Genomic DNA, 26,808 nt, shown 5'->3' on the forward strand with positions numbered 1-26,808 from the left:
AGACAAAGTTTTCTCTATCGCACTTGCTGAGCTGCAAGGCGACACGACCATGTCCGGTTCATTCTTTGGCGGAGAAGAGAGTGAAGAAAAAGAGGCACAGGCACTCTCCAGCCAAAAGCGGCGGATAGTCGGAGACTAAAGCACAGACGTCAAACTTCTGGCGTAGCCTTGTAATTTTTTATCTCAGCTGCAAAGGATCAAAGTCCAAGTAGCACACGACGGACTAGTCCATATAACATTCCACCATGAGCACAGCAAAACGATCACGGGCAAGGCAAGCAGAGGCAGGAGCCGCACCCTCGCTGCCCCCATCGAAAAAGGCAAAGACTTCACAGCAGGCTAGCTCTGGACTGGCCTTCCTGACCGACGAGAATCAACGAGCTGGAAAGAAGCTGCGCGCAAACTACACCAATGGCATCAAAGACTCAAGAGCAGAACGTGTCGACGAGTCCAAGGCTCAAGTCGAACAACACGAGGCAGAGGCACCAGAGGTAGTCGAGATTTCGAGTGGAGACGAATCGAGCGTATACAATAGCTCCGACGACGAGGCCGATGACAACAAGCCCATCACCAACGGCCACCACGATGCCGACGCTGTCATGGCTGATGCCGATGAGGATATGGAAGATGGCGCAGAAGGCCAGTCGTTTGGCGACATGCTGCAGGCAGCGCATCCCGAGACGATCGATGTCCAGTCCGCCTTCGCCGACCGTGAAGAAGGCACCCAAGCTCTCGTACCCGTGAACCAGGACCGCTCTCTCGCCCTCCCTACAGCCACCTCTCTCGGAACCGTCCTTACCCAAGCTCTGCGCACCAACGACCGCGACCTCCTCGAGACTTGTTTCCAGATGACCGACCTCCCCAGTATTCGTTCGACCATCCAGAGACTGCAATCGCCGCTTGTCGCTTCCCTCCTCCAACGCTTGGCTGAAAGACTACACAAACGCCCTGGTCGTGCTGGAAACCTCATGGTCTGGGTTCAATGGTCGCTAGTCTCGCACGGTGGCTACCTTGCCAGTCAGCCCGATGTTCTCAAGAAGCTCAAGACTTTGTCGCGTGTCATCAAGGAGCGTGCCAACGGTCTCCAGTCTCTCGTCACACTCAAGGGCAAGCTTGACATGCTCAATGCTCAAATCGAGCTCCGCAAGAGCGTTCAAGAGACAAGAGATGGAAGATTCGACGATGGCGACAACGTGGACGACGATGTCATCTACGTCGAGGGTCAAGACGATCTATCATCCGACGACGAGAACGACCTCATCAGCAACGCTGGCGACCTCTCCATGGTCAACGGCGCCGACCAAGCGTCATCCGACGTTGAGGAAGAAGAGGCCGAAGAAGGCATGTTCGATGAGGAAGCTGAGGAGACTTCTGATGACGAGGGTGAAGAGCTTTCTGACGAGGACGAGGAGAGCGACGAGGTTGAGGAGGAAGAGGACGACGAATCATCCGACGATGACGAGGCCCCAGCACCTGTCGTCAAGCCCTCAAGGACACAGCAACGCGCCGCCGGACGAAGAAAATAAGTGGCCACTCAAATGCCGATTGTCTTCTAGATACATCTTTCTCGAGAACAGGTGTCAGCAACAGCCACGACCGCTGCAAAGATGGAATCGTGTCCGAGCTATCGAGCTTTTCGAGCCATCTGGCTGGTTGCCATGCGCATAAGGAGATGAGTGTACATGCATCCAAACTGCGACGGAGTCTTTAAGGGGTGGGTTCTGAATGTGGAGCAGGCGGCGTTCAAAGATGTCTTTTTTTCTTCCAATTTTTTTACTGTTGGATCTTCTTGCCCTTTTATGCATGGCGTGTACACTCGGTCCTCTAGATGGATATTGAAATGGCATCATTCTACAACTTTGTTCTCGCCTTGTGGGTTGTTGTGTTTTCGAGTAAGACCCAAACCTGCCGCTCGAATAGGAAACCTTCAAGGATTCTGTGCACAGTATTTTAATACGCTGTTACCGTCGATATCGACACACCTCTTGCAATGAGGCTCGTTGTTAATCATGATCTAATGAACATGATGATCTGGTCAATGTGCTACCCAAACATCACTTGGTGCTTGGTGGTTTCCCAAATTAGAAACACAAAATATCCAAGAAAGCATGTTTCGACCCTCAACGTCAACCTGAACGAATCAGTACATGCTCAGCGTATAAAAATTGTGACCAAGGGCTACTCATCATCAAGAGAAGAGTCAATAGCCAGCGCATTTTGTCAAATTAGAATTTTGCTTTCCGAAGATGTTGCTGTGGCTATGACCCTGACATGAAGCACATTACGAGGACGTGATGTGTATGAGTATCTCAAATTGATCGCTTTGATCTTTATGCATGAAATTGTTAAAGACGATGACCACTTAGACTTCTCAAAAATGCCAATGCACGTTCCTCGTATCAAAGTAATAATGTCAGTAAAGGTTAAAAATGCAAGTATGCCGAGCAACTTTCACCCTCCCAGGACCCCAAGAGATGCCATGCGTATAATGAGTAGAGAACCAAACCACATGATGATCACCCGTTTTCTGTTAGAGAATTTATCACCACCATCGATCAACAGCAGCCCTCGCTTCTGCGATCAATCTCTCAACCTCCGCCTTCTGCGCCTCCAGATTGTCACGAACCCAGCTCGAGATGGGATCGTGAACCTTCTTGTTGGCCTCAACATCGAGGATCGAGTTCAGCAGTTGCACACTATCGTGCTCCAATAAGCGGACCAAAAAGTCGCCATCGACGTGCATGTCGCTGGGTCTGTGCCTTCTGCGCCTCAAGACACCGATGTCACCGTCATTCGGAGTCTCGAAGCCAGGAGGCGGCAGTACTACTGGTATAGCCTTGACAGACCCGTTTCGTGTGACCGTCGGCGGTGTGCTGTACGTGAAGGGGCAAATATCAGGGTTGCGCTGACACAGCCTCTGCAACCATCGCAGACGGTTCGTAGTCTTTTCGTCGAGGATGGCAAAGCCATATACCGTGCCATCTGTGGTGATGCCTACAAGGTCATCCTTGAGTACGCCACAATCTCTGTGTACAGGCTTCCAAGGCGGGCGGATTTTGGCTTCAACAATGCGCATAACCGAGCGACTGAGCTTTGCAGTGAAGAGAGTGTCATGTGTAGCGATCCTGGGCGGTTGGCTGGGATCTGGGACGCTCAAGCCGACCAGCTCTCCATTCAGTGTACTGGTCAGGTTGAAAGTCGACGTTGTGTGATCGGCGTGCGAGACGTTGACAGTGGTGTGGCTCGTCGATTGTCTTGCTCCATCACCCCTAGCGACATTTCGCAGGAGTTTCGAGTTTGGGCTGCTTGGATTGTCTATCAGTTGAAGCGTGAGTGTCGAGTCACGTTCGGTTGTAATGTGTATGTGCGGCGGTGCTGTCGTAATGCGAATACCCGGACTATGCATGACAAAATTGCATGTTTCGTCGAATCTAGATATACGGTCAGTTGAGCATCCCAAGACATACATACAGAAAACGCACCTTGATGTTTCGGTATCATAGTGTAGGAAGTATACCTTTGAGCCGGAGCAAGCCACGATATCCGTGTCACCATAGGTAGCAATTGCCGTCACCGGCGCGTCATACTGCTTAATCTGCGAGGCTTGTATGTCGCACCTTCCGCTCATGGCTGTAGGTCGAAGCAAGTAGATCCTACCGTTCTTCGATCTGGTAGCTCGACCCACGGCAGCCGCGATCCAGACGTGTGGGGCAGCATCGGGCGTTCGTCTGAAAGACCATTCAGCCATCGAATGGACCTTCCAGCCGATGTCCGTCTCCCAGATGCACCTCAAATTGCTCGAGGTGAATTGAACCACATCTCTCACAGCCCTAGTCGTTGGAGAACGTTTCCATACATACGAAGATGCGCTGACCATGCAGTTGAATGGCCTAGATTCGATCAATGTATGAGGTGATCCATGCACCTTGTTCCCGTTTGGAACGATATGTCGCCTCCCGGACACCGCTGTAACGAAGCAGGAGTCTCCCGAGATGACAATAAGAGCCTCAGACAAGGTCGAGGTATCAGTATATGGAACCATTGTCATAGCTGCAATAGACTCTTGCTGGAAGCTACGCGGGTAATCTGTTAGGTAAACATCAGAAATGTCTATGGCGTCTAGTCTAGCATCTTTCATGGCGACGCTGAAGAACCCATCGCCACAAGTTGCAAAGGCTGACAAAGGACTCTTTCCAGAACTGAGCTTGACTGTAGTTAAGCCCAGATTGAAGTGTCGTTGAGATTTAGTTTGTAGTGTAGCTGTTCGAGTCATAAGTAGGAAGATCGTTCGAGGCGTCGACTACTAGGCTTACCGTCAAGACCGACTTGTAGTTCAAGTGCGTAAGTCGAACCGCCTCGCAAGCCACAAAGAACCACAAGATCGGCAGGCTTCTCCGATGACATCTGCTCGCCAAGGACAAGAATATCTTCGCAGGCGTTCAAGGCCTCGAGGTTGTCCAAGTGATCAGAGTTTTGAGCAATCTCGTGCTCCATATAAGGTTCAAGACCGTTCCTGGGGTTGATTCTGAAAATGTGTAGTGTTCCGCTGGAGTCACCAGCGACGACGAACGTCAACATCCGGGTGGAGTGGATGGCCAATGATATGATCTCGCGCTCTGTCTGTACAGGTCTGCCAAGCTCTGAAACAGATACTGTTTCGTCGTCGGCATCATCGATTGTGAGTAACCGAATTTCTGACTTGCCCTCCCGTCTTAGTGCGATGACTGCACATGGAATGTCGACTTCGATCGCTGCCGCAACAGCTTTGAATCCTGCGGGCCAAATCTCGGTGTGTAAACTGTCCTGACCATTACGACTGAACGAGACTGCAGACTCCGTAATTTGAAAGACACAATTCTTTGCGATCATGGCCACGGCGAGAGTCGAAGATTGCATGTCGAGACCATTGCTTTCCATGGCATGTAGATCATGTAGATCGTCTCCTTCAGATGACTGCGGTATCGACAAAATATGTGTCTGTCCTGGGCTGGAAAGAATGACGAAGAAAGCTTCCGCTTCTGGAACATGAAGAGCCCACGCATGCGACACGATACTGAACGGAGCGTGACCTTCGATGTGAGCGCCAATGCGTGCTTCAAGACCCATCCGTAGCTCTGTGATGTGGCCATAAGGCTGTCGACCACTAGGTGCAAATAAAGCGTCCCTCGAATACAGCGGCAATCTCTTTCGTGATGTTGGTTTAGCTACCAGATCCAGATTTTCCGACCAGTTCTGTAAAGAAGAAACGGCGAAGCCGTGCATGCCGCCATTTGGCTCTGCATCAGAGGATGGAGCTTGACGGCACTCGGTCTAGAATTCTGTCAGCCTCATTTCAACGCATCTATGACCGCGCGCATCACTCACCATCCAGACACAACCTGTGCTTGACGCACCTTGGACCACCAGGACATCGCCTTGGTCTGATTTTCCGAATGGCGCGCATGCCGAGTCTACGTGACATTTTAGACGTCCGACATAATTGATGACGACACCTTCACGAGGTGACTCCTGTTCAAAAACCAGATAGTAGACATTGCCGTCCTCGGAAATCAAGTAGATGTAATCGTCCTCATCGTATTGACTTTCTCTTCTGGGTCGTACCCATTTGGACCAAAGTGGGTGAAACGAAGAGGGTGGATAGTGCTGTGGTGGATCCTCACGATCAATGATTAATTTAGTGGTAACCGCGGATGTGGTCAAGATGTTCTCAAAGATCCAAATTTCTCTCGTGGTAGCGAGGACGAAGGCTGCATTGCCTCTAAGAGGTATCATCATATTCGGCATTTCACCCGCTGATCTGAATTAGCATAGCCACGATATCTTGATATATTGTTACTCACACAGGAAGATTTTGTGACCCTGCTTGATGACCGCATGTTTGGGCTCCTCAAACTTTGACCACTCGACCCATACCGGTAGTACGACGCCTTCATGCAAGATAATCATGAGGAGTATGAGCCGATCTGGATCGTTTCTTGGAGGATACAGAAAGTCCATCAGCAGGATGGTGCCAGGAACTTCTTTGATAGTCTGAGAGCTAGAGACAGGAATGTATCCATCATCCCATTTTTGTTGCCCAGCGCTTAGTAGTTCTGCTTGTTCAGCATAACATACGAAAACCTTCTGGTCACCAATCGCCACAGCCAGAGCTCGAGAATAGGGGTCTACCGCTATAGCGTTTCCGTGTACTTGCGGCGGGTTGATGAATATAGGCATAGGTACGCTCAACACTCTGAATGCAACATCACCATCTTCAGTTTCCGAAGCTGCAAGGAAGAACAGCTGCTCGGTGTTGATCAGGGTGAAGGCCAGTAATTGTGGGCCAATGGGGCTTTCGGATGAATCGCTCGTGTTCTCGGGATATTTCCTAAGTTCGCTCTCGTACGGATCGAAGTAGCCAAAGACATTGGCAGAACCAATCTCTCCATCGAAGTCACTCTTTGTCGTAACGTGGGTGATGTTGGCTTCGGCATCAATCTCAAAGAGTTGGATGAAGTCCCGGCCTATACAGATATAGTCATCTTTCGTCGGCGATCGGATTCGTGCTGGAATTATGGATCGTATGGTCGGTGTCGGCACTAATGTTCTCGAAAGTAAACCGATCTGCTGATGGATTCTCTGTTGTGCAGGATCCTGTAAGGGTTGTTGCGGACTCATGGAGGGCGGAATATGTGCTGTGTATAGCGATGCAAATGGAAGACAAGAGAGAGAGAGAGAGAGCAAAGCTTTGAAGTCCTTTCAGAGCGGCGTCGAGACAAAATTTATGTCGAAAGCCAACACATAGGAGCTGCAAAACAACAAGATATGAAATTACTGCCTGCAACGCAAGGACGCAAGGATGCGACCTGTCACCAAAGACATCAAGATCAAAAGACTATTGAAGCTGCAAAACGAGAAGCTGCATCGGGTGCTCACTGCATGCAATTGGGCACGGCTTCGGACGCGTAGCCTACATGATGGATCGAGTGAGCAAGTGAACTGATACGCATGAACTAGTTGTTTGACTAGTCGTAGCTGGGGAGAGGACTAACAAGGTAGGTAGAGGTCAAGGTTGATGTTGGTCAGTCATGATCCACGACCGGCAGAAGTTGGGCTCGGCTCGGTCTTCCTTGCGCTCGCTTCCTTGCGCTCGGAGCCGCCGTTGGCGATTGGCTTGACAACTACCAACCAACACGCCAGCATTCCCTCTTGTGCCACGGAAAAATACCCTTTGATGGCCAGCCTCCAACCGACACAGATTTTTGATCGTTAGTCAGAGCCTACCATCTTCAAATCGCTGCATTACGGAAGGAATTGTCTTTGCACATACACCAAAAGAACCGCGCGCGGACTGCGCTACTGCATGCGAACTGCAAGACCCGCAAACCTGGATCTGTAGACTCCATCAACGACCACTCCTTTTGAAAGCAACCCAAAGACATAATGGAAGACGGATCTCAAAATTTCAATGAAAAGTACGGTGTTGCGGCGGCCGACCACGACGCTCCGAGCTCTGGCCAACCCGTCTCTAATTCATGGCGAGACGAGCCCCTGACAGCTGCCGAATCATCAAAAGTCACCGAGATTCTCCAAGCATGCAAGAACGGCGACAGAGAGCAAATAGCAGCGCTTGCCACGTCCTTGGGCGGTCTCATTGAGGACCATGTCAGACGTATCGCCTGTACGTAATGACCCTATACTCACGCGACCTTTCGTCACCAACACTGTTGCCAGGGCCCATACTGCTGGGCAACTCTTCTGCCGATGCCGGTCATACGGATGATTGGCAAAACCTGCCTGTACATCGAGATGAAGAGCAAGTCAAGCTTGATGTTCACCGCGCTTTTGTGTACTATCCCACTGGTAATGCACGACAAACACGGCCGATAGCCGATGTGATCTGCTAACGCACGACAGGCGAATCAGAGAAGCAGATCGAAGGCCGTAAACACGAACTCTCGGACCTTATCACTGGTCTACTACGCCGGCATCCGTGCCTGCATTACTTCCAGGGCTTCCACGACATTGCGCAAGTGCTTTTGCTTGTGCTTGGCGCTGACCAGGCTGCACCTCTCCTGGCCCGCCTGTCTCTTCTGAGAATCCGAGACTACATGCTTCCAACCTTTTCTGCCAGTGAATCACATGTGCAGCTTCTGCCGGCAATAGTCTATGCTACTGATCCGAAACTTTGCCAGCATCTGGCTAGACTGCAGCCATATTTTGCCATTGCTGCAACTCTGACCCTTTATGCACACGACATCGAAGAATATGGCGGTATCTCTCGGCTGTTCGACTTTCTTCTGGCACACGAAGCTGTGATATCAGTCTACATGTACGCGACAGTAAGTCTACGCCCCTTCTTACCGCCAGAAGCGGGACGACCCTCCCGGCCGATCATCCTGGCTGACCATGTTCTAGATCATTATGACCCGGAAAAAGGAGCTTATGGAGTTCGAGGCTGACGACGAAGACATGATGTACGCAATCTTGTCCAAGTTACCCAAGCCGCTGGACATCGAAGCCCTCATCACAAGAACGACTTCACTATTTGCGAAACACCCGCCAGAGACACTCCCGTTCAAGGCATGGCGTAAAGTGTCAAGCTACAGCGTTTTGAAGACCACACGTGACCCCAACGCACTTTCCAAGCAGACGCTTCAGGAAGGTGAACTTCTTCATGCCAAACATGCAGCACAGATCAAGCGTCAGGAAACACTTCAGAAGATGACTGCTCAGTCGCGCTTGTTGGCCTATCGATACCGCAAGCCTGCTGGAGCATTCACGGTCGCGATTGTCATCGGAGTCCTCTCGCTATGGCTAGGCAGAAGCGGAAATGGTTCTTCCGCATCATCATTGGCTATGGTACTTGACGCTAAGGACAAACTATTGTGGGTCTTCAGTAAGACTTGGACAGGTCTCCGGCTGTGAGTGGTCGATGTCTTCTCAAAAGCAATATCAAGGGAATGGGTTTATGCCGTACGAAATACACGATGTTCATGACCAATTGAATTGTGTAAGTAGTGACAAGCCCGACGAGGTGTTTCTACGTTTGCGGTTGAAACGAGTCAAGTTGCTGTATTACAGCGTGTATCAGCTGTGAGCGAATTCGAGTCATAAAAAGCTTGTGAAACGCTTTGGCCCAGGGGCGTGTCCGACAATCCATCATGAGGACTGAGTTTTCCCACAGCCGTCTAACGAGACGATTTGCCGAGCTGTCAGAGAAACTTCCGAGACACTACCATAACGCTCTCGGACCCTGTAACCCATGGAGAAAACGACCTTCAGCAACGTCAATCCTGACAGTGCACCGAGCCCTGGCCTCCGAGGTCAGCCAGTCAGCCTGCCAGGAAGCACCAAGTAGCTTGTGTCTGGTCTTCATAGCGGCTACAACAAACTCTCTTGACTCGTTAGGGTTTCAAGGTGATCTACCCATTTCCACACGCGGACGTTGTCACATGCCCTGCTTTGGCGTCTGCGAAAAGATTTTTGTCCAAGCAGAGAGTGAATGACAAATCACATCACCCTTCTTGAATCATGCCACAAAGTATGATCGTACAGAAGGACATGTTTCAGCTCTTGTCAGCTTCTGAAGGACGATATGCAAGAGAGACCCGTCTGGCTTTACTCAAGAAAAGATGGGGCGTTGATTACGTGCCTAGCTACGGAAGAGTCCGTCATTTAGATTTCTATATCCGCTTAAGCATCACAAGGACCAGTGTGATACCATAGTTTTTGTGGAGAAGAACTTTGCTTCTGCAAAACCTCTTCCCTTCGCCAGTGGTGCCTCCTTGGAACACCAAACTCAACCATTGCTCGGCGTTTGTACCCGGCATGGGATTCATCTCCGACATCTGCGGTGCATAAGCATGCAACAGGTGACGTTAGCGTTGCTGCACGCTATTCTCTCAAGGCCTCCCCCTTGCTGGCCCTCTCACAAACCTGTTTGAGAACTTCGCCAGCCCACTGCCAGTCATCCGTAGTGAGGTAGATCTGCGCGCTGAGCCGCACCCACCAAGCGCCGCCATAGAAAATGATAGCGATGAAGGTGTTGTATTCGTCAACCAGCGTGGCCGAGATCCACTGGGCGATTCTCACTGCTTTGCTCGTCTCACCACCTGCTAGGGTGGTGGGATCAAGGGGCAGCCTTACGTTCGAAAAGTTGCATCTGCCCAGGGTACCTTCCTCGTTCTCCATTATTTCGGTAGACAGGATCTCGGCAACCAGCTTGCCTGCCTCGCGTGCTTGCTGCTGCGTATAACCGATGATCGCATCTTCACCGCTCTTGCCTTGCCATGTTATGGACTCCCTGAATTTGAGAGCAGCAGGTAGGCACAGGTATGGTGCATTATCTATCGTCCCGACGAACTCGAAGTTGACCACGAAGGCGCTCTTTGGGCTGGGGGGCAAAGGATTATTGATCTTTGGGGACCCACTCTTGGGCAAGGGGATGAATCCGTGAGAGGTCGGGAGCGATGATCTTATGAGACCCTGGTTGCGCTTAGGGACACAAAGTAGTGCACAACCTCTTGGCGTGAACAACCACTTATGGGCGTTGGAGATGAAGGAATCTGCATCAAGTTGTGCAAGATCCAGGGGAATCTGACCAATGCCATGGGCTCCGTCAACGAGAGACAGAATGCTGTGGGAGCGGCATAGAGAGACCAAGCGCTCGAAAGGGACACGAACACCTGGAAGCGAGGCAATTGAGTCGAAAATGGCTACTTTAGGCTGCTTGCCGGAGGATTTGACCCGAGCAACAGCTCTCTCAAAAGCGTCGCAGAGTGCATCGTCAGATACAGGGTAGACATGATCATCGATCCTGGATGACTCAGCAGGGGTGGTCTCTGTTAAATATGTGACTGTCTTTTCACATGCTCCATAGATCGTAGCGAAGTACAGAATCACATCTCCTTCTGCATAAACCAGACTACGCAAGACTGTATTCACGCCGGTCGTTGCGTTGGGCACGAAAACGCAAGTGTCAACTGGGGCATTGACCAACTTCGCGACAGCCTCTCTCGATACGTCTAACGCTTTCGGATAGGCGTAGCGAATGAAGGCATCAGGTCTTGCCTCGCACTCGTCTTGATACTGTCTTAATGCGTCTCTCACCACACGAGGAAAAGTGCCGAAGCTGCCTACGAATGTAGATGGTTAGCATCGCTCGGCCACATGGAAATTGTCCTTTGGAGGTTGGTTCGCAACGGGTGTGAGTGGAGCTGCCAGCGGAAGCGTTTTTGGTTTCAAGAAGCAAAAGCATTGATGCTTGTGAAGGAGGGCATGATCCTCTCACCATGGTTCAAATTTCTGTAGCCAGGATCGAAGAGGAATTGGCGTTTCAGCAGCTGGCTTCCGCATTCAAAAGAGGCTATAGGTCCAGACATGATGTCGATCTTGATGTATGAAATTCTTTTCTGAAGTGACTAGAAACGATGTGAGATGGACCAATGGTATATGTGAAGTCTGGATGGTTTAAATGATGCGCTATTAAAGTTGGCGCGCGCTTATCATGAGTCGCAGCGCTTGTGCTGATGACTGTTTTGAGTGCGTTGTGACTCCTTTGGATGAATCACAATGGCGGCAGTTGGCAACATGACTCATTGTCAGCTGTCAGCAACAGATTGGCAAACGTTGCCCACAAAGTGCCCTGATGGCTTCCTGATGCCAACACGTCAAGCTTGCTCACGCAGTCATGTCTCCTCTGTTCGCTGAAAATCATCAGCATGGTCTTCTTTTTCGTCGAATATGTCCAATCTTTAACAAGGTCGGTCGGGAGTGTTGTTCTGAAGAGTTTGACCTGACTTTGCATGGAGGTTAATGTTTACCGAAGTTCGAGAAGGCCTCCTGACAAACAGCGATCGAGGTGCGTCTTGCTTGACTGCACAAAGGTCAGTCTGCCAGTCCAATATCATCGCTGTCGAATTTTTTCTTCAAAGAGCTTTCGTAACGGTGTTTGTTGAGCGAGTCAGTCACACATACCGGAATGGACTCCTGCCAACGGCTGACCGACTGCTTCTTGCGTTCACGATTTGTATGGCAAATACTGTGATGCAGTCATGCCATTACTTCGTTTTTGAACGGAGGATATCTTGCACAACAGACATGGGAGCGCCCACCTATGATTCAACTATATCGTCCAGACTTGTTCGTTGACCGCTAAGTAATATAAGTCGGATGTTTCGTTTCCTGAATGAGTTCAGGGTGTCTGGCCTCGCGGGAGTCTACTCGAGTACTACTTTCTAGATTCGAGCCGACTTCGGGGAACATCACGATTGTTTGCACTCGATTGGAGTTTTGTTCAATCCTAAGACGATGGGCAGACGTCCCCACCTGGCGTCGTGATAGTAAATATATCCCTGGCTATATCGTCTGAGCACCACGACCTTGTGCCATGGCTCAACAGCAGAGCTGGGTATGAGATGCGCAGTAATTTACTTCCATAGGCGATGCCCTGTGCCGCCTGCGTCATCCCCATTCCCTTTGCACGAGCGCTCGCCGTTGACGCATGGCACATGAGCTTATTTTGTTCTCCAGAGCTTGCACCCAGTTCATCACCTTGGACAAAACATAGATGAGATTGAGATAGCTCAACCTCGAGAGCAGCAGCCATTGCTTGAATGCTCGAATATCGACAGCATAGCATCACAATCATCCTAATCGATGCACCTCCAGGTATCCTCCTGCCGTCATCGTGTCCAACTCTGTTTCCACCTCCGGCAAAGGCCCGATTCGACAGGGCTCGTGCAAACGTGCGGGGAGGCACCCAACTCCAACTTCGTCTCCAGATCGACAATTTTAGCTGCAATCCCTTGAGTTTCGAGGATACTGCAAACACGCGTAGGTTCGCCCTCTGAATTCGAGCCTGTAAAGCATGGCATCGATTTTCGAAGGTCCCTGTTTGTGAGCAGTGTCATGGCATGAGTCCAGCTACTCTCATATGATCGTGCAACAATGATTTGCACGTTTCAACAACTTCTCTATATCCAGTTCTTGACTGGACCGTTAGGTACAAGAAGAGCCACACGCGACGTCATGGTCGGAAGGATTGTCTGTGCCCCAAACCCAAGGCACACGACCCATGGAGAATCGAACATGCTCTTTTGTAAGAGGCTGATCAGGTAGGTGAAGGTCTGGCATATAAGGATCTGACTTTACCCCTCGTCGACATGCATTACTTCCAACATTTTCTCCGCATCGCCTCTCCACACTTCGATCACTTGACAGCAAGATGTCTAAGAAGACAACGGCAAAACCGAAATACTTCGGTATGACTGGAACATGGTTGACAGTGTGGGTTACTGTCGCTTGTGCTACGGATATGACGCTTTTTGGATATGACCAGGTGTGTCCTTCAAACGTCAACTCAGCCAGTGGGACATGGCTGACTTTTATCTAAAGGGAGTGTTTGGCGGCGTGGTTGTCACCCAGGATTATATCAAACAACTCAACCTCGCCAACAACAACAGTCTGCTATCAACCATTACTGCCATCTACGACGTCGGATGCTTTTTTGGAGCCATTGCCGCAGTCATGATCGGTGAACCACTTGGACGCAAAAACTCAATCCTGGTGGGCACTACAATCATGTCCATTGGAGCACTCCTCCAATGTACAGCGTTCGGAGTTCCTCAAATGATCGTTGGTCGTGTCGTTGCAGGTATTGGAAACGGCATCAACACCTCGACAGCGCCAGTCTGGCAAGGTGAAACCTCGAAGGCATCGTGGCGTGGGAAACTGGTCATCATCGAGATGATCATGAACATTGCTGGTTTCAGTCTCAGCAATTGGGTCACTTATGGCTTCTCGTATATTGATGGAGGCGTCGCCTGGCGTGTACCCCTGGCTCTGCAGTTCCTCTTCATTTTCATTCTCTTTGGCACTGTACCGTGGTTGCCTGAATCACCTCGCTGGCTCATCAGCAAAGGTCGCGTCGAGGAGGCCAACCACATTCTTGCAGCTCTTGAGTCGACTACCCACGACGATCCAAACATCATTGCTGCAAGCAACGAAATTCAGTATGCTGTCGACTATGAGCGCCAAAATTCACCTTCTTGGGGCGAGCTCCTGAGAGGCAAGACTGGCAAGGAGGGTGGTACCTGTACGATGCGTCGTCTCTTCTTGGGAATGGGTGCTCAAGCAATGCAACAACTCGGTGGAATCAACGTCACTTCCTACTAGTAAGTTCTCCACTGTTCTGTTCAAGGATTACACTAATTTATTTTCTGCCTTTAGTCTGCCCACGGTTTTGATTCAATCTGTCGGTCTTAGTGAGAAACTGGCCCGTCTCCTGGCAGCTTGCAATTCCGTCTCATACTTGCTGTTCTCATTCATTTCGATCCCCAATATTGAGAAATGGGGCCGTCGTAACATGATGCTGTACGCTTCGCTCGGCCAAGGATGTTGCTACCTGCTGATCACTATCCTCTTGCGATTCAATGAGATGGACGGCTACGCTCACAAAAACGAGGTTGCTTCCGCCTCAATTGCCTTTTTCTTCCTCTACTACGTTTTCTTCGGTATTGGCTGGCAAGGAGTGCCATGGCTCTATCCAACCGAGGTTAATTCTCTGTCGATGCGTACCAAGGGTGCTGCTCTGGGTACTGCAACTAACTGGATCATGAATTTCATGGTTGTTGAGATCACTCCCATCGGTATCAACAGCATCCACTGGAGATTCTACATCATCTGGACAGTCTTGAACTTCAGTTTCATTCCTATTGTGTACGCACTATATCCTGAAACGGCGGATAGAACTCTTGAGGATATGGATAGGTTCTTCCGCGAGAACCACGATCCTCTTGTGTTCCGCCACAAGGATGCCATCAGCACCAAGCGTCCTCTGGCTTACATTGAGCACGAGCAAGAAGAGATCAGACGTACTTCATCTGTCCATGCTGGCATGGCAATGGAGGCAGCTCGCAACAAGAGCAATGCTACCGAGTACAACGAGAAGAGGGACGGCAGAAACCCCATGCACAGTAGCGACGGAAGCCATGACGAGTTCAAGGAGGATGTCTAAGAGGTTTTCATTCTATTCATTTGCTTTCAGGGGGGTCATATGGCTCCCATAACGAGGATTTGGGCTCAGCATTAGGCGCAATTGCTCTGAATTATATTTGATCTTACCATCTCAGATGAACACGCGTTTCTTCGTTATTGTGTACAACTTTGTGTATGCGCGAAACATCATCAAGTGCTTAGTAGACCATCCATCACCGCACTAGGGGAACTGCTGCTTTTGACACTGGTGAACGGGAGGAAGAAGAGCATGGACGGGATGGTCGGAACAGGGTGACCTTTCGGATGCTCTTGGCGGACATTGCGCCAGCAAGCTGGAGAAGCTCCACCACAACCCAGCTACTTGTACATTACACACCAAACCACACAACAAAATGACAGATCAATTATTAGCTCCGCCGACGCACCTGTCGCCGACCGAGTCCCTGCGATTGTCGCAATTGGCGCCCAAATGGCTCCGTAGCCAAGCACCCAGCAACCTCCCTTATCCACTGTCACTCCTCACGACTTCTGAATCCGCCGAACAATGGCAAGCCAATGAGAACCTCATGGTCGCTTGTTTACGGACCAGCGACGATGAGACTGCTTCTATCTGTCTGGATAAATTGTCTCAACGTTTTGGATCCGACAACGAGCGCGTACAGGCATTACGTGGACTGTACGAAGAAGCGACCGCGACGGACGAGCAAGCACTGTTGAAGGTGTTAAAGAGCTATGACGAGATACTAGTGGAGAAGCCCGCGAACGTACCGGTTATGAAGAGAAAGGTTGCGCTGTTGAGGGGATTGGGCAAGCTGGACGAGGCGATAAAGACATTGACTGAACTGCTGGATAGCTCGCCGATTGACGCTGAAGCCTGGGCAGAGTTGGCCGAGCTATACTTCTCGCAGAGCATGCATTCGCAGGCTGTCTTTTGCTTAGAGGAAGTCCTGCTCATCATGCCAAATGCTTGGAACGTGCGTTCGATTTTCACAGGAACCCTCCATAGTTCGCTTTGCTGACAGTAGCATAGATTCACGCTCGTCTTGGTGAGACGCTATTTGTGTCCGCTAATGCCGCCGAGGACGCTGGTGGCAAGCTTAAGCTTCTCGCAGATGCCCAGCGCAGCTTCTGCCGTAGTATTGAGTTGTGCGACGACTACCTCCGTGGCTACTACGGTCTCAAACTCGTAAGTCCTCTACATCCTGGCTTCTCTTTTGCTTTTGGCTAACACGGCAACACACAGACATCACAACGCCTCCTGGAAGTCTTGCCAAAAGCAGGCAGCAAACCTCCAAAAGCGCAATCATCAGATGCCACAGTTGGCGACCTACCGCCGCCTTCTGTGGCCTCTGTGGAAAAGCTGCGCGAACTTTCGACAAAGAAGCTCTCGGAGATTGTCAGACGTAGCATGAGTGGTGAGCGAGGCTGGGATGGGTACGACCAAGCCGAATTGATCGCCGCCAGAGAACTTCTGGACAGAGATGCACAGTCTGTGCAGCGATGATCTGTCAATTCTTTCAATCTGTCAGAATTCGTGTACAGAAGCAAGCAAGATACCCAGTCCCAACAATAGACACAAGCAATGTACGTGAAGTAAAATGGTCCATTAGGGGTATTGCATGAATCGTGACCATCCTCTCTAAAACAATAAAACAATAGACGACCCAGATCCAAGTAACCAGTCATAAGCTTCATTAGTCTACCACCACTCAGCTTATGGCATGAGCGAACACCTTGGTTGCCAGCTCGCTGAGCAGGCGCATCTTCGCTGGCTGATCCAATTCTTGATAGACAGCGTAGACGCTTTTACCTCTGCTGTCTCTGACAGCACCCAGTCTGTTGCCAGCTACGGTACCTGCAATGGCACCGGGTACGTTGGCAATGATGAAGCCCATGGCACCTCCACTGACTGCGCCGATCAAAGACCAGAACTTGCCTGTAGGATGGTTGTTCTGACCCTCCGCCATGCCTTCCTCCCTGTATAATTGTCAGATTTTGAATAGCGACAGGTTCTAGACAGCGGAAGCAGCACATACCTGAGCATCTCCTCGAAGACACTGCCGAACTGTTCGCTGCTGAACTTGTTGGCATCCTCCTCGTTCTTTGCCTGTCCGCCGAAACCAAAGGCGCTCCATGGGAAGCTGAAACCTCCTCCTTGCTGGGTACTTGGCTCTGGTCGTGGAATCTCCTCTTCTGGGTCACTGTAGCCACCTGGGGCTGTGTTTGAGCCGGAGCCAAATCCACCGAACCCAGAGCCGAACCCATGATAGCGTCTTGTGGCGTCGTAGTCCCTTCGTCTGGTTGGGTCTGAAAGAGTGTAGTAGGCGTCGTTGATCTGCTGGAACTTTCTGGTACGGGAGGCACGTTCTGGCGAGTCGGCAGGTACACGGTCGGGATGATGCTTCAGTGCTTGCCTGAAGGCTTGTTAGGTGGTGTGATTGCTGGCGAGATTCAAGAAACGTACTTCTTGTAGGCAGTGCGGATCTGCTCCTGTGTTGCCTTGGAGTCAACCTCTAGGGCGGCGTAGTAGTCCACTGGCGGTGCTGATGTCTTGTCAGCATATCTTTTTACAACCAACCCTGGGTCTCATACCTGACATGACTGTGTTTGAACGTGGTAATGTGTATCACTAGGAAAGATGTGTCCTGTCGCAACGCAGTGCTTTCTCCAGGTTCGCAGGGTTGAAAGGTACAAAGCGCTACGTCACAGCGACGCACACGAATCAGGGATCGACCACCCCTCCACGCGACAACTTCGACGAGCCTCCAAACTATCAAACCTTCTCGACTCTGCTCACTTCAGTCCCTCCGCACTAACTTATCGTAATCGTACTCAGACGCTATTATTCAAGGGCATCACTTTCGAGGGGTCATGAATCGTAGTGTATCTACTCTATCGAACGTGCGGCAACACTCGCTGACCAGCCATCTCCCCCGAGCTCGTCCTTTTCATGTATGCCTGCTGCAAGGCGCGCCATGGCTTTTCTACGGCGTATCCCTTTAAGTATTGACGTGTCACTCACCTTCTTCAATAATGCACTCTTGCGGTTGTCCTTTGCTTTGCAAGCCTCACTGCTCGAACAACTGTCTGACTGCATGCACTGGCATCATTCGATTCTGCCGCCTTAGGTTCGGAGATTGCATCTCGTATACTTTCAGCCTTTTATCTTCTGGCCAGAGATCTGAGTAATAAAAACTCGTGGTTCAAGTCTCTGTATAAGGAGGATAGTCTCGTACGCACGTAAAAACTGTGGTGTGTCGGGGCTGGGATTGCCCGACGAGCCTCGAAGCTTCTGCTAGGCCACCGTCCAGATTGTCTCGTTGATTAATAGCAGACTATTGTTGTTTGCATTAATCGTTGAGTATTGGATAATAAGGATGCGCAAAAAGGCACTATCCAGACGCTTGAGTAAATTGATTGATATCGAACACATCATATACATCCCGAGACCTGGTCTTGACACGGTAATGAAGATGGGCGCGCTACTGCAATGCCGGCATAGTACTTTGTGGGAACTGAAGGCTGGTGAAATGGTTCTCCCTGTGCCTCAACGGTGGGCGGCCCTTTGCAAGCCCTTGCCGTAGTCAACCACAGTGTAGCAGAGTACCTAAGTCGCAAATCGACCCAGAACCCCGAATGAAGTAACGTCGTGGCTGTCATCGGGAAGAGTTGCGCCATATTGCTGGGGCGTAAGTGTTTGAAGTAAGATTGTCTCAGATTGGTGTGTGCCTGCAGGTTTCAGTTGAGATGCATCGGTCAGGTCAGCCGTGGCGAACATGGCTTGGAAGATGGAAGGTATGAGGCACGACGATTTGCTTCATGACAAGATACAAAATGAGTGATTCATGGCATTAATCGTAAACAGAGGTCCTCGAGCATGTCTTCTGTGGATCCTGGCACGAGATTGAGGTATGGCGCAACGGTCTGGAGGCATCCGATTCGTTCCCGGGCAGCCAAAAAGGTTTTCGGTACGCTCATTCGGTACAGACTAAGAGGCCCGAACCCAGCCTAGTGGCGGTTCTCTATCATGAACCAAGACGATGGCGGGCGATCCAGGTCCCAGTTGATCAAGGCTTGGACGCGCTGTTCAATTGCTCCTTCCTGTCTTTTTCTCCACTCTACGTGAACAAGTGTCGCGATTGATCTCGTGTCTGCCTGTGAAGTCAAGGCTCCAACTCGCTCCTGCCTCGCTCAGCGCCCGAATCCCATCATCCCGAGTCACTCGCTTCTCGCGCTCCCGCCGCTGAACATTCCTCTGTCCAACGAGTCCAAGGCCAGACTCATCCATCGCGCTTGTATACACTTACGCAACCGACTTGACGACACATCCTTCGCTACACCTGCCAGACCCACACGCTGCCACACACTCCCTCCTGAGCAGCACGCATTCTGAAACGCACGGCCGCTGCAACGTGGGCGCTTTTTCTCCAGTTGGTGTAACGCGCGCGACTGCCATCTTGTCGATGCGCTCGTCTTGACACACAAAAGGCACTTTTTCTCTGCGCTGCAGCTTTCACTGGAACATCCTACATTTCGTCGTGTGCGAGTTCTCGGAAAGGTCCAGCCTTGCTCAAGTCTCACTCGTGGCTTGAACCTTCTCCAAGCTCTAGAGCCCGCGCTGCCGAGCTTCAATTGGTAGCCTATCCTGCACCACGGAGACTCTTGATCAATTCACCGTTTGGCTACCACCAATATGGCTCAGACACAGAATCTCCCGCCCGTATACGGCGGTCATCCTGGCTATCCCACAGCCCCTCACCCTCAGTATGATCACAATCGACAAGTGCCACTGCAAGCAAACGGCCAGGCAATGCAGGCAGCGCCCGTGTCCCAAACTGCTAAGACATTATCCGTCGTCAGGGACGGCTTGAGATTCTCGTTGGTCGTTGTGCAGCAGCCCGTCCGAGCGCGCATGTGTGGCTTTGGTGACAAGGTGAGCATTAGATCGCGTGGCACAGGATTTGACCCATCTGAGACATTCGTAGGACCGCAGACCTATTACTCCTCCGCCGTGCGTGCGGCTTGTTGTTACCGATGAACAGACAGGACAGGAGGTACCGGCTGAGTAAGTGGTATCCTATCCACGCGAGTCGCATTGATTCTCACATGTGGCAGCCAACTAGATGCCAGCTTCTTCATCCTTCAGGTTGATTTGTGGGACGAGCATGGACAGGTCGAGAAGAACATCGTCAAAGCAGCCACCAACTCTCCCGCTACATCCATTTCGACAGCCACAACCACCTCATATCCGCCTCCACCAGAGCGCCCAGCTCTTTATGCCCCTCAAGTACCTTACGCAGATCCTCGCACTGGCCAATTCGCCGGCTACGGCCCTGCACCCACCTACCCTCCTGGACCTTGGGGATACCCGCAACCACCTATGCCTCAGATGTACATGCCAGGTGCTCCTCCTCCTGCTGGCCACTACGCTCAACCTCCCATGCCTCCAGGCTATGGACAGTATCCCGGATCTCAGCCACAAATGTATCCGCCTCAATATCAACCCCCTATGCCGCAGCAACAGCCAAGTAGCGGCATGTTCACCCGTAACCTTATCGGTAGTTTGACCGTCAACGCCAACCAATTGCGCGATCCTTCGGGGAAGGAAGGGCACTGGTTCGTTCTGCAAGATCTGTCTGTTCGTACTGAGGCTGTATTCCGTCTCAAGATGAGCTTCTTCGATGTCGGTGCCGGAAGCAGCGAGGGAGGTTCGAAACTCTCGACTGGTAAACGCCCTGTTCTGGCTACCGTCTTCTCTGATCCCTTCCAAGTCTTCTCGGCCAAGAAATTCCCTGGTGTTATCGAAAGCACCGAGCTCAGCAAATGCTTCGCAGGCCAGGGTATCAAGATTCCTATCAGAAAGGATGGCGGCAAGCACGAGGGCAAAGATGAGGACGATGATTAGAGTTCTTCGTTTGAAGCGGAAATCATCATCACCGCCTGATACGTGGCAGAAGAGGAGGAGAGAAGAGGCGACCGTCTCCGCAACTCAGGCTGAGTTTATGCTCTGGATGAGAAGGCTCACATACTGCTGCCAATGAGCACCAATACACCTAGCCTGGGCATATGCCAATATGCGACTGAGCGTCTGTCATCGACAACATCGATTCAAGAACGGACAAATCAGCAGTAACATCACCATTAGCTCGCCCCGACAAGCAATTGGTCACATCCTACCGATCAAGGACATGTCTGTTTATTTATCAGCCCAACCTCGAATTGGTCTTCCACAAAAAATTCACTCATCAGCTATGACCTCACTTTACCGCCCAGGCGCCGGTATGCGCTCTCTTCTCTAGTACTTGTCTGGGGGAGGGGTATTCTCTTTTACTACGTCTCTGAACAAGCGCTCTCTTCCATCACGTCTCGGGGGTGGGTGTTCTCTTTTATTACGTCTCTTGGACAGGCTCCTGATCGCGACGCTTTCCACGGTTCTTGAACAGAGAGACGAACCACATCTTTTGGCTGTCATGGCTCCTGGTGATGCTGAGACCCCTTGTCTCAACCTTTCTACAACCCTTCCGGCATTTTCTTTTTGTTATTTTTGTACTTCGCGCTTCTCTCTTCGACATCAGGCCTTCATACAATGAAGGAGGCCTTAGCAGAAACCGAGTACATTGGTCGAGACGATACACATGAGCTATATACCCCTTTGACCAAAACGAGAGAAATAATTTTAATCCTTTGACTTCCCAGCTCCCTACTGTATCTTCATATGAAAGTCTGAGTCTAGAGCTTTTCAATCATGACTTTAGACGTTTCCCTAGATTGAGCTCTTAGATCCAAAGATGGCGAATGTTGCACTGGGTCTTGTACGGCCAGCTGGATGATTCTTGGTATCGATCATCTGACAGCCTTTTGCATGAATTTGAGAGCAAATTCTTCGCTCCCAGGCCTTGCTCTCTTGTGCTTCACTCGTATTTTTTTTTTTTTAGATGGTGACAAGTCCAGAAGGAAAAGCACCCGCTACCGCAGCAGGAAGTAGATTTATACGATAGTCTTTTCCAGCTTCCAAGGGCAATTTTTGTTTGGCGACGAGGGCCTCTAATCTCATGAGTCGTGCCTATGATGCGGTATGCCTAAGTGAGGCACTATTGATATTTGATAGTGCGCTTGTAGCTCAAGAACAGGCATACTGCAGTCAAGGCGCCATCTGAGTAAGGCATCATCAATGTTCTAGAGTGCTGTCATTCCCGAGCTGTTGATCGACCAGCAGAACCATTTAAGCTATTGCTCATCTTGAGCAATCGGCAACCGATGAAGTAGAGAGATAATGTATCTTGTCTTGTCCGGCATTTGCAGTCCACGTGTGACAAAGACTTTGGGATCCAGATGAAGGGATGCTTTTGTCTTGATCTGTCGAACATGCTTTGTCAACCGGACGCGTGTCGATATCTGAACCGATATATTGGTTGAAATGACATGTGAGCGCTGAGATACGACATGGATGAAGAGCATCCATCGGATCTGAGTTGTGATTGCATGGATGAAGAGCATCCATCGGATCTGAGTTGTGATTGCATGTACCAGGCATCCAGGATCTTTATGGGCGTTCCTAGGGGTTGACTGCTGCGCAACTCTGTACCCTGTGTTCTTCTCGAGTGACAGCGTACACTGAGCGATGAAATGATATCTCACAGCAGAAAGCAACTAAGAAGCTTGTTGGGGGTGCGTAGAACAAACGCATAATCATCGCACATCCCACTCCTCAATCACCCAACAAGAGAAACTACCTCCAACTTTGATCAATGCACCCGCTTCTCCACAAACACCTCGAGATAAGACAAGCGTTCAAGGTAGCACACCCATGCAAGTACGAGCAGAGGGGTAAATGCTGCCTAGATGGTACATCTTCGAGTCTCGCAAGCCCCGTAAGGTCATTGGAGCAAAGAGTGTCGCGTGGTGAACTGTCGCTGATGGCGAACGCTATGCATCTTGTGGCGGAATAGGATTGAGAGTGGGTATGCATGAGGTGTTTACTATCTGTCGGGGTTCTTCTCTTGTGATGTGTTGGGTGGTTGGTCGATGTGGACGATGATATGTTTGCACATGATATCCGATGAAAGACACAGGGGTAGTGTTCTCGGCTAACCCGGGCAAATGCTCTTAGAGTTACTCGATTTGCGGTCGTTGAGATTACATACATCGAGTAATCGACGGAGGGTTGATGCTGATGATGAGCTTCCCATGCTATTGGTAGTCAATGGGCTGAAGACGGCCGATGATCGATATCTGGAGTGGCAAAAAACAATAAGAGGGCTTCCATCGGCTAAATCAGTGCTCGATGTGAGATGAAAGAGTGTTGTTTGTGATTGTGTGATTGAGAAGAAAGCTGATGGAAGTAGACGCAGATGATGTGTGATAGCTGATGCAACCGGAAAGAACAATCATTGATAATTCGGCAGGAGCGACACAACGGATTTGCAAGACGAGACGAAAATTGAAGGAAGTTACGATTCATATCCTGGAGCAGGGCGACTGCCAGCTCAATCAAGCAGCTGACGTATCCGCCTGCTCATCGAAATTGATCTGTCTCTTCTTCTTTCGCTTGGTTTTAACCGTAGCTGGCTCGCCACCAGCACTAGTATTTTCTCCCGCACCTTCCGCATTTTCCTCCTTGGTCTTCTTCTTTTTCTTCTTTCTGACCACCGTGGTATCTGCTGCTCCATCGTCCTGTGTCTTTTCTGACTCTAAGGGTTTCTCCTCTTCGGTCTTCGTTTTCGTCTTCTTCTTTTTACGCTTGACTACGGTGCCTTCTTCGGGTATATGACTTGCTTCCACTCTCTCCTGTGCTCGCTGCATTTCCAAACGTGCACGTTCGACTTCCTTGATTGCTTTCGCCATCTCTTCTTCCTCTTGTTGTCGGCGCTCGAAGTCTAGTTGTGTTTCACGGGCCGAAGCATCTTCTGATAGAGAAAGGGACGAAAGCCCACTACTGTCAACGTGCAACAGTGACTTTTTGGGTCTACTGAGAAGAGATGGCTTTGTGGGTGCCGTCACAGGTGCTGGCAAGTCGTCGCCGATAGTCTCATCTTGGGCAATCTCAACACGTTTGTTGCGTGATTTCTTCGACGCCTTGGACTTGCGAAGGCGATCTGCCTCGGCTGCGGTGTTGTTACTGTCGAGTTGCAGGTCCATGATAGGGATCGAGTCGATGTCCAGATCTTCGCCATTACTGCTCTTGAGGATGTTGTGTAAGGGCGTTGAGGTTCCGGATCCGCGCTCGGAGTCAATGTAGAATGGATCATCACGATAACGTTCACGTCTCTCGGCTTTCTTTCTGGCAATGTCCTTTGGATCAATATTGCGGTCTTCGGACTGATAAGATCTGGTCTGTTGTGCTTCTTGGGGCTCAAGATAATCAGCTGCTGCTGTGGGCTGAACGGACAATGCCGAAGGCTTCTCGAAGTAGAATTTGGAGACATTGTCTTCAATTGGATAAGACATGTCATCGTAATCTGCTTGCGACAGAAGTATTTGTAAGTTATCATTGATAGGTGTGTCAAGATCCAGTCCTTCGGTAAGCGGTACTCTGCTGAGAGCACCGAAAGCAACAGGATTGAGCTCCTGCCCCATAAATAGCGATGGGATGGCCTGAGTAAGCAAAAGCGGAGCGTCAACAAATCCATCGTCTTCGCCCTCAACAGCATGAGCCTGAATTGCCTCAGAAGTGACACGCATCAACTCGAGATATTCGACAGCTCGTTCTTGGACTTCAAGATTAGGATGTTGTACAAGTGGTTCCAAAAAGTGGATAATTCTAGCCATTAGCAGATCAGATTGTGACTTTCGAGAGGCGGTCCATGATCGTTCTTGGCTGGATGTTAGACGAGCGAAGACTTTGGGTATAGCTTGGACATAAATGGCAAGAATATTGGCAGGGAGTTGGGCGCTCGAAGAATGAAGAAGCGAATTCAGGACAGCCTGCGGATCGGGAAGCAGATCAGGGTACTCGCCGACCATCCAGGCTACAGAAGCAAGAACAGCCTGTGCGCCGTTACCGGAAGCAGGGAACATGTCTATTCTCCGTTCGACTATGATGAGCGATTGAGCCGCGGCCACTGCTTCTGGTCGCACACTTTTCACGCGAACAGCAACGTTCTGTAGCTCGAGGCCAATGTTGTGGGCGACATCCTTGGAGGATCTCGCCGAGTTGTCCGAGGTCTGAGTGCCCATGGTTGGACAATGACCGACAAGGTCAACTAGGATGCCAACATACCACTCAAAGTCAGTGATGTTGGAATACGTATCTCTTGAGCACATGTCGAGTATCTTCTCAATGACACTCTGGCGGTAGTCTTCAGGTAGTGGCGGCGCTTCTGAAGAGCGCGCCTCTCGCCTTCGCAATGACTCGGTTGCCTCTTCGTCATCTGAATCCCCTGAAGGCACCACACCAGCGTGCATGCCTCTGTCGTTTGTTGGGTCATCAGCAGCCGAGGCTGGAGTAGCCTCTCTAAGCTGTCGAAGAAGACGCTCAACAATAGGCATAAGGTTGCTAGAATCGACCATTCCGGAGACCAGATCCAAGGCTCTTGTGCGAATCGAGATATCAGGATCATCAATACATTCAACAACAACGTCAGAATGCAATGCGACGAGTTGAGGATGAGAAGTAACGATCTTGTTGAAAGCAAGCAGAGCAACGTATTTCAAGTTAGGGTCGCCCTCAACCACAAGCATGCCACGGAGCTTGCTCACGCAGAGACGAGCAATTTCATCACCCTCAACAGTGCCTTCTGCGCCATCCAGAATACCACCCTGGATAATGCCGTTGATACACTCATAAAGTAGACTCATTGCAGGGGTTGTCTTGATCAAAGTGGTGAGCGGAGGTAGCAGCTTCTTGATTAACCTAGGCTCGAGAGGGACCAAAGTAGCAAAAAGCTTGATGATCTTGATTGCCATCCAGTTGTTGGAGCCTTGGACCAGTAGTTCGAACAAACGAGGAGCCAGAGGCAAGAAATCGTGTGGTCTCCTCCAGCCCAGCTCGCACACAACATTGATGATGGCAGCTGTAACGCTTGAATCCTCATTCTCGTCAAGCAAACGCTCTTTGATCTTTGGCCATGCCGGGCGGAGGGTTTCGGGGTATACTAGGGCCAGACGGTATAGAGTGACAATGGTCTTCTTGCGGATGGCGGGCGAGGAGTGGGTAAGGCGGGGGAGGAGATCGGTCAGGAGTGAGTTGGCCATGGACGGGTTGACGACGTGAGGAATGGTAACCAGTGGAAGACTTATGGTAGGAAGTTGCGGAGAGTTCAGATCCTTCTTGAGCAGGTTCTCGGCCAGCATCAGGACCTCAGTGTCGGGACGGAAGGTCTGGACAGCAGCGAGGTAGCCGACGCGCTTTTGCAGATATTTCTGGCTAGACATGACTTCGAGGACGTTGAACGAGGCCCATGACATGTCGTGGCCAAACATCTCGAGGTAGACGAGCTTGAGCAGGGCAGTGGCCTTGTTGTCCATGTCGGGACTGCGGACTTCGCGGCGGCATTCCTTCAGACTGTTCTGGATGTATTCCTTCTCATTACCCTTGTGGTTCCTCATGCCCCGGATAAGGGCGTAGAGGTCTTTTTCGAACCTGCTCGTGGTAAGTCGTCGTCGCTATACCCATAGTCGCATGGTTACGAAGCCTACATGATTGCGCTGCGGGCCTAGACGGCGTCACACGAGGTTGAGTTCGGTCGCGAAGGTGGGGGTATGGTCCTATATCGATACCAGCATTATATCTGCAGCATAGCGAGTGTGCGTCGAGAGCGATCTCGAGAGGAAGAAGGTGCCTTGTGTTTGCTAATCAACATCGGCTTGAGCACTTTGGAGTGTCTCGGT

At 50.6% G+C, this 26,808-nt stretch overlaps 9 protein-coding genes across 9 annotated transcripts; 5 read left to right on the forward strand and 4 right to left on the reverse strand.

The window, feature by feature from the left end:
• Positions 1–245: 245 nt before the first annotated feature.
• Positions 246–1,526, forward strand: M437DRAFT_84171 (NUC189-domain-containing protein; the record flags this gene model as incomplete). Its single annotated transcript, XM_041028060.1, has 1 exon — positions 246–1,526. The coding sequence occupies one exon, from the start codon at positions 246–248 to the stop codon at positions 1,524–1,526; it is 1,281 nt and encodes a 426-aa protein (XP_040880160.1).
• A 1,016-nt stretch (positions 1,527–2,542) lies between these two features.
• Positions 2,543–6,657, reverse strand: M437DRAFT_75028 (uncharacterized protein; the record flags this gene model as incomplete). The annotated part of the gene is made up of 5 exons (XM_041026340.1): positions 2,543–3,431; positions 3,483–4,260; positions 4,314–5,310; positions 5,365–5,792; positions 5,841–6,657. 5 exons carry the CDS (start codon positions 6,655–6,657, stop codon positions 2,543–2,545), a joined length of 3,909 nt encoding a protein of 1,302 aa, XP_040880161.1.
• A 765-nt stretch (positions 6,658–7,422) lies between these two features.
• M437DRAFT_47699 (uncharacterized protein) lies at positions 7,423–8,907 on the forward strand (the record flags this gene model as incomplete). The annotated part of the gene is made up of 4 exons (XM_041021509.1): positions 7,423–7,660; positions 7,714–7,842; positions 7,897–8,321; positions 8,398–8,907. The coding sequence occupies 4 exons, from the start codon at positions 7,423–7,425 to the stop codon at positions 8,905–8,907; spliced, it is 1,302 nt and encodes a 433-aa protein (XP_040880162.1).
• A 969-nt stretch (positions 8,908–9,876) lies between these two features.
• Positions 9,877–11,363, reverse strand: M437DRAFT_47321 (PLP-dependent transferase; the record flags this gene model as incomplete). The annotated part of the gene is made up of 2 exons (XM_041021437.1): positions 9,877–11,117; positions 11,273–11,363. 2 exons carry the CDS (start codon positions 11,361–11,363, stop codon positions 9,877–9,879), a joined length of 1,332 nt encoding a protein of 443 aa, XP_040880163.1.
• A 1,883-nt stretch (positions 11,364–13,246) lies between these two features.
• M437DRAFT_47925 (general substrate transporter) lies at positions 13,247–14,998 on the forward strand (the record flags this gene model as incomplete). Its single annotated transcript, XM_041021554.1, has 3 exons — positions 13,247–13,321; positions 13,378–14,156; positions 14,212–14,998. 3 exons carry the CDS (start codon positions 13,247–13,249, stop codon positions 14,996–14,998), a joined length of 1,641 nt encoding a protein of 546 aa, XP_040880164.1.
• Positions 14,999–15,371: 373 nt separating this feature from the next.
• Positions 15,372–16,483, forward strand: M437DRAFT_47645 (tetratricopeptide repeat domain-containing protein; the record flags this gene model as incomplete). Its single annotated transcript, XM_041021493.1, has 3 exons — positions 15,372–15,953; positions 16,010–16,165; positions 16,223–16,483. 3 exons carry the CDS (start codon positions 15,372–15,374, stop codon positions 16,481–16,483), a joined length of 999 nt encoding a protein of 332 aa, XP_040880165.1.
• Positions 16,484–16,688: 205 nt separating this feature from the next.
• On the reverse strand, positions 16,689–17,578 carry M437DRAFT_65745 (DnaJ-domain-containing protein; the record flags this gene model as incomplete). The annotated part of the gene is made up of 4 exons (XM_041024632.1): positions 16,689–16,956; positions 17,016–17,393; positions 17,444–17,522; positions 17,572–17,578. The coding sequence occupies 4 exons, from the start codon at positions 17,576–17,578 to the stop codon at positions 16,689–16,691; spliced, it is 732 nt and encodes a 243-aa protein (XP_040880166.1).
• Positions 17,579–19,672: 2,094 nt separating this feature from the next.
• M437DRAFT_48154 (uncharacterized protein) lies at positions 19,673–20,884 on the forward strand (the record flags this gene model as incomplete). Its single annotated transcript, XM_041021602.1, has 3 exons — positions 19,673–19,912; positions 19,965–20,044; positions 20,095–20,884. 3 exons carry the CDS (start codon positions 19,673–19,675, stop codon positions 20,882–20,884), a joined length of 1,110 nt encoding a protein of 369 aa, XP_040880167.1.
• A 2,585-nt stretch (positions 20,885–23,469) lies between these two features.
• M437DRAFT_47407 (Adaptor protein complex AP-3 delta subunit) lies at positions 23,470–26,559 on the reverse strand (the record flags this gene model as incomplete). Its single annotated transcript, XM_041021444.1, has 2 exons — positions 23,470–23,639; positions 23,751–26,559. Coding segments are annotated over 2 exons (2,979 nt in total), but the record flags the coding sequence as incomplete, so codon positions are not given.
• Between the last annotated feature and the right edge of the window lie 249 nt (positions 26,560–26,808).

This window comes from Aureobasidium melanogenum (genome assembly GCF_000721775.1).
Source record: "Aureobasidium melanogenum CBS 110374 unplaced genomic scaffold scaffold_9, whole genome shotgun sequence".
NCBI lineage: Eukaryota > Fungi > Ascomycota > Dothideomycetes > Dothideales > Saccotheciaceae > Aureobasidium > Aureobasidium melanogenum.